The sequence below is a fragment of the Mauremys mutica genome, chromosome 7 (assembly GCF_020497125.1).
Source record: "Mauremys mutica isolate MM-2020 ecotype Southern chromosome 7, ASM2049712v1, whole genome shotgun sequence".
Classification (NCBI taxonomy): domain Eukaryota; kingdom Metazoa; phylum Chordata; order Testudines; family Geoemydidae; genus Mauremys; species Mauremys mutica.
The window spans coordinates 95,601,039-95,607,684 of record NC_059078.1 but is presented as its reverse complement, the minus strand read 5'-3'; the positions used below and the strand labels follow the sequence as shown (position 1 = coordinate 95,607,684).

Here is a 6,646-nt window from a genome sequence, read left to right as displayed (position 1 = left end):
GCTGGATTGACTGCAGCAATATTATTTTAGTGCTGTGATTTTTGGCTACCTCTAGAACAAGCACTATAGGTTAATCACATAACATTTCCTTGGAATCACAATCTGAACAGCTAAAATGATTGATAGTTCTCGGTTTCCTTTTGGTAAATTTTATTTGCAGCTGATTTTTGACTATTGTTTTAGATGAAATAAATGTTGAACAATTTTATTCTCAATGGATCTGAGGAAGCTCAAGCCTGAGTCAATGACGCTGTCAGGAAAGTGCATATGCAGTGGTATTATAGCTGTGTCAGTCCCAGGCTAGTAGTAAGACAAGATGGGTGAAGTGTGACTTTTATTGGCCCACCTTCTGTTGGGGAGTGAGAGAACCTGTTAAGCTTACGCAGAGCTTGTCTTCAGGTCAGTCCTCTGTAAGCTCAAAAGCATGTCGCTCTCACCAACACACAGGGCCAGCTCCAGGCACCAGCCGACCAAGCACGTGCTTGGGGCGGCCAATCTTCGGGTAGCAGGGCGGCTCTCAAGGTTTTTTTCGTTTGTTTGTTTCGACAGGGTGGTGCTCGGGGATTGTTTCTTTTGGCGGGGCGGTGCGGCGCTTGGGGCGGCAAAAAAGTTAGAGCCGGCCACACAAGTTGGTCCAATAAAAGACAGTACCGCTGCAACCTTGTCTCTGGAACGTACATACTGAGTTTGTCAGATATTGGTGAATATATTTCTCAGCAATTTCCAGGGAGCAGCTATAACTGTGCCTTACAACAAAGTTGGGAACAATAACTATATAACACGTCCCATCAAGGGCACGTCTTTTTTTTTTGGAAAACCCCATCATTAGCCGAACAGATCTGGGGCATGCACTGAGTGACTACCTTGCGCTCTCTCTCTCTCATGGATTCAGATTACATTTTATTTTTGCTACCCTGCATGCCCCCTCCCTCATCTGACCCACTTGTTAGTCTCCTCCAGCTGTTAGGCTACAATCTAAAAATCAAGCCCTAGCTGGGACAGGGGCTCCCACTATGTCTGTACAGCACTTAGCACAATGGGCTCTGTCATAAGGCAGGCCATGTTGGATTCCCCCTTAGTGGTTAGGTGTGACACCACAGACAAGCACTGCCTTGATTTCCCCACACATGGGGTATAAAGACCTTTAAATAACATGAATATCCTTTTGGAGGGGCTCAGATTAATAACAAGTCCATTTTATATGGTTGCTGGGAGACTGTGGCAGTCTTAATTCTGTCTGTCACACGAGTCCACTGCGCTCCTCTCTCCAGGCCCTGCCCCATCTGGTGCCTCTTGACTCAAGCCTTTACCCCAGGAGGAAGGTCTGTACATGGGTAGAGGCCTTCTTTGGAGTCAGGCATCGGTGGTGGACTGTCAATATCTGCTGTTCCCTGCGGCAGCATCTCTAAGTTTCCTGACACGGTCTAGGGGACCTCCCTGGGCTGACAACTTCAGCTCTGCCTCTAGGAGTCTCCCCTCTCTACAAGCAGCTTTTCCAGTTGCCCCTGGCTGGGGATGGCTAAGCTGCAAAAATACCACCCACAGCTGGCCATGTCAGCTGCTGTGGGTTCATGGGGCTGGGCATGCAGGGCTGTAACTGGAGTGTAGGTTTTTCAGGCTCAGGGTGGAGCCTGGGCTCCGGGATCCTACAATCGGGGAGAGCTCCCAGAGCCAAGCCTCCAGCATAAGCCCCACCATCTACCTTGAAATTTTACACTCCCAGCCCAAATGAGCTGCAATGGGTCAGCGCCAGGTTGTTTATGGCAGTGTAGCCATATCCTCTGCCGACAGGAACTCACCCTCTATGCTCCCGGCTCTGCCCTCATAAGAGCTCCTCTTCACAGGAGTCTCGCGTTTCCTTGGGAATCTCCCTCTAACTGAGCTTGGGTAAACTTTATTAGGTCCAGGTGCTTGTTTTCTAATAATTAACCCTTACTCAGAAATCTGGTGTAGTCAGTGACTCCCAGGTGGGTCAGCAAAAGGTAGTCACAGGCAGACTGGGTCATGACTGCCCTGAAAGGGGCCAGTTTTCCCATGACAGGCTCCAATGTGGTTGGCCTCTACATGGTACTGGAAAATAAATGTTAGTAGGAGGCATGGTGGAAGGGGCAGGGCCATCTCGATTCTCAGAACAGCTTCTGAGTAGGACTCTGAGAGGAGCACATTATTTTGTATTCTCTGTCCTCATTTCAACCCCCAGACCCATCTCTTAGATGTCTCAAAAGTCAGCTTGGGACGCCCAACAGGCCCAGACAATTGTGCTTCGTCAACTACTGGAGTACATCTGACCTAGTCAACCCCTAGCTCATATTAGTTGCACACGTCAGCTGAACGTGTTTGTCAGACTGACTGTGGAAGGCCAGGGTTATAGAACACCATTGTTGAAAAATCTGTTGCACAGAAAATAGCTGATGACAAGGACCTTCACCTCAGCAGCACTGTACATGTTTTACCAGTGTTGTTGTTTGAAGCTCATTTTATTGTTGTACCATATTATTCAGATACATGTACAACTTTTGTTTTAATTCACTGTGAACTCTGTCTTGACAGAACAACAAAACTTGAAAATGGCAAGAGCAATAAATATCAAATCATTAAATCTAAAATGTATAAATATAAAACATCAGTAATTGCTGAAAAACATCATTGGAAAATCCGGCAGCCATTTTTCTACTTGGGCATCTGTTTGGTAGGCCATTTGTCTTCCATCAGCATCACCTCAGATCCAGCACAATTATTTTTGTTTCTGTCCCAACTACATGTTTACAGGTCTGTAAAAGAAATCAACCCATTAATTATTCACTGACAGCAGCCAATGAAGGTAATATATCATTTGAATGTCAGGCAAAATTGCATGAGCACCAGGTCCAGACCAAACCAAACCAAACCATAAAAGAGCTATTCCATATCCTGTATGTTCTTTCTGCTTTCTTCTCGGTGACAGCTACAAAAAAGTTACTTCAGTGTTCCCAGTACTTTCTAAGGTGCTGAGTAACAGCCCTGGATACCAACACTCTCCATTTAGCAACAGAACAGTAAACCACTGGCAGTGGCACTGCACATTATTTCATATGGCTCTGCCAATATTCCTCACCCCTGACCAGCCCTACCACCATGGCAAAACGGGTAGTTCTGATGTTATTTGTATTCACATCATGATGTCTTTGATGAGACTGCTAATAAGGGTGTCGACCAGTGTTGTCAGTATGGTTTTGGAGGCTTGCTGTATCCACAGACCTAAAACCCACAAATCATTTCATATAGGCCACAAGCACCCATTAGATGGCAGCCACTTTTGTACATTACCAAACTGGGCTGGACTCCAATGAGCTATGTGGTTTGGGACTTCCTCTTAAGTTTTGAGCCTGTTTTATATAGGCACAATTTCTTTGGCTCCCAGGTTTGCCTGTTAACATGTACAGGGTTAACTTTTCAAGCACGGACTGAAAGTTTAACAGAAAAGTGACTATAGCTGCAAAAAAGGCCATGTGTTCTTTAACGAGAATAGTGCTGAAGGGTTAGATTTTTTTTACACAGGCTATCACTCTTGTGCTCTCACTTATGTATCGGACTAGGCTGCCTGTAGCTTGGCTGGATATGCAGGGAAAAGGGGGAGCTGGGTGCCCACTATTCCTCATCTGGGACAGGTGGGCAGAGTCTATACTCCCACCCTAGTAATGCACCAGCCAGCCAAACTGAGCTAGTTTAAGATGTGTCAGAATTTTCAGCTGATATAAGGTCAGCTGCCATTTGCTACTCCGATGGGGGAAGTGGAGCTGGACCTGTGGCTTTTGGGGGTATTTGAGGCAAAATGCCTCCGGAGTTTCCTCTTACCCCCTACGGTTCACTCAAGATTGTGCTTAAAGATGTAATCTAGCCCTAAAAGATTATGTTTGGAAACAGCCAAACACTGTTGGCCATAAACTGGCTTCAAAACATTACCATTATGTTCTGGTTCAAGAGAGTGCGACACTGGCAGACTAGGTGCCAGCTCATGCCGGCACCCCATAGGTCTCACTGAACACTGACAAACACATAGCAGGAAAGCAGTCTGGCTCACCTGTGTGTTAGTATTGTTAAAATATGTGTAGATTTTTAAAAAATGTGTTTAGGCTCTATGAAATGCTCGTAAGTTGCTGCCTGTATTCATCTCACACACAATAACTGTAGTCCATGTTTAAGGTAATATTTAAATGTTTGCTTTGTAACTATAGAAGCAATTGCAATGGAACTGCAAACCCCCATAGGCAGAAGAGAAGCATTAACAAGTGTGAAATACTAGTTCATCACAAGCGGTGTCATCTTGTGTCCTGCAAAAGGCGGCCCATAGACACCAGCTGAACCAATGTGCAACAAGAGACAAGAGATTGTGAATTGCTTCCCTCCACGCACATGAAGAGGAGGCATGCACGAGCACAGCCCATCAGCTTGAATTCCTGGGAAGGGGAATAAAATCCCTGCCAAGAAGAAATTATCTTGATTCTGCTTGAACTATGAAGGGCAACGATTTTTTTAATGTAAGCAAGAGCGGCCCAGTGTTTGGCCTGGATTAGCCCTAAAGGACATAGCTTACAGCAGCTTTTCATATCCTTCTGGAACCTAAGACTAACTCATTTGTGTGTGTGTATGTTTACCTGCTTTAACCTTGTAAAAACATTACTTTTTCTTAGTTAATAAATATTTGGTTAATTTATTATAGGATTGGCTACACGCATTGTCTTTGGTATAGGATCATTAGTGCAGTTGACTTGGGGTAACCTGAATGTTGTTATTTTTGGTGTAAGGGACCATCTCTCACAAAGGAAAGCTTACCTGAGTGGCAGGATAGATTGGAGTACCCAAAGGGACTGTCTGTGACTCCACGTTAAGGCCTGAAACATTCACACCTGATCCTTGGCTGGTGAAATCTAAGTATAGAACTCACAACCAATTTCTGATGTGTGCCCTGCTCCTTAACAGTTTGTCCTGAGGTTGATACTCATGCTCCTGAACCACTCCAGGAAGCTTGACAGGAGGATTTGATAATGTTATACATCAGCTTTAATACTTGTGAATCAAAGGAGAAGGCTATGGTGTCAGCAGAAACACCCACAATGGAAGACAGAGACTTGAAACATGGGACAGACTTGTAACACTGAAAGACAATTTATAAGATGACAGGGTGAGCTACGTCGGTCTCTGATGGGAAATGTAATAGCTCCATGCTTTGTGATAGCAGTTGTGTACTTGGTGCCTTGTACAGAGAAGGAAGTGAGCTACGTAGCCTGGGACTGCCTTTTCAAAACATGGTTGTAATGTTCAGTAGCAAGAGCCAGTGTTACAAGAGCCAAAACAACCTGGGGTGGGATTTCCAAAAGTGTTAGCATTTGCCTAACTCTGCTCTCACGGGAATTAATGGGAAAACTGCCATTAACGTCAACAGGGGCAGAGTTAAACTCATGGTCAACTTTTGAAAATCCCACCCCAAAGGAAACTAGGGCTTGGGTTCCAGCATTTGTATTCCACTTCCACTCCCCCAAGGTAGAAGCTGTACCTCTACATGCAGTAAGTCTGTGCTCTTATTTATCAATTCCGGCTAACTCTCCAGTAGCCCTGTTTCCATATTTGGGAACTCTGCCAAGAGAAGGCATATTGCCTTTATTTCAAACAACGGAATGACATTTCTGATCATCATTAATGACTATTTAACTGTTCAGTCACAGATTCTCATTATAAACCCTTTAGCCATGTAAAGAGCACACTAGAACCTTTGACCACCCAACTAACTGGAGAACTACTTTGTGGTTACTGGAATGAATTCTGAGAGGCTGGTGGAAAGAGTGAAAGGAAGAAGAGGTTCAATAGAGAAAATTATCCTTCATGGTGGCTGTTAGCTCTGCAGGCTTATTGGACTTCACAGCTGGGGAAGCCAGTTGTGATTCTTTGTTAGGAAAAAAATCTCTTTAAGTGGTCATGGAAAACTTCTGTGGGAATTCTCTGGCCCTTTCCTCTTGGCATGGGACTACTGCCCAGCTGTTAAGAAGGACAACAGGAGTATATTTTCCATGCTTAGGGAGCACTAAGACATCCTAATGTGGGAAAGCTGCTTTTCTGGCTGATATTCTATTTCTCAAGTTAGTCAGAGAGCTGTTCATAACATTTACTGGTTACTGCCTCTCAAGTAGTGATAAGAAGTGTAACCTTTGTTTTACATTTTACATAGTCATAATCTCAATAACCAAATTAATTTCTTTAGGTTTGGCTCTCTGCTGTGGTTACAGATAAATTAGTTTAGTGGGGAACTGTGAGTCATAGAATGAAAGACTTTATTTAAAATAGAATAGTTGGTTAAAGCAAACAGGAATGACGATGAAACTATGCGCTGCAGTTATATTCACATTCCAAGATGAAAGAGTTCATCCAGAGGCAATCAGTCCCTGGATAAGAAGAATGGGTGTATAATCCTTTCATTAACCGTACCATGATGGTAAATGAGTGCGCTAGTTTAAAAGTTAGTGTGCTACCCTTTTTTATAATCACTTAATTAATTAGCATTAAACCTGCTTTTTACCATATCTATATTTCTACTATCATAATTAAAATACCTTCTATTCTCTCATGGGCTATTTAATATTAAACAGTATCTTTAATTAACATCTGCATAAAT

At 43.8% G+C, this 6,646-nt stretch overlaps 1 protein-coding gene across 4 annotated transcripts in view; it reads right to left on the bottom strand.

The window, feature by feature from the left end:
* Positions 1–2,463: 2,463 nt before the first annotated feature.
* STAMBPL1 (STAM binding protein like 1) overlaps positions 2,464–6,646 on the bottom strand; it is a 37,124-nt gene continuing 32,941 nt past the window's right edge. For all 4 annotated transcript variants that reach the window (XM_045024223.1, XM_045024222.1, XM_045024221.1 and 1 more), the window contains one exon: positions 2,464–2,771. In XM_045024223.1, coding sequence (XP_044880158.1) covers positions 2,715–2,771 — 57 coding nt within the window. In that variant the 3' untranslated portion in view covers positions 2,464–2,714. The remainder of the gene's footprint in view (positions 2,772–6,646) is intronic.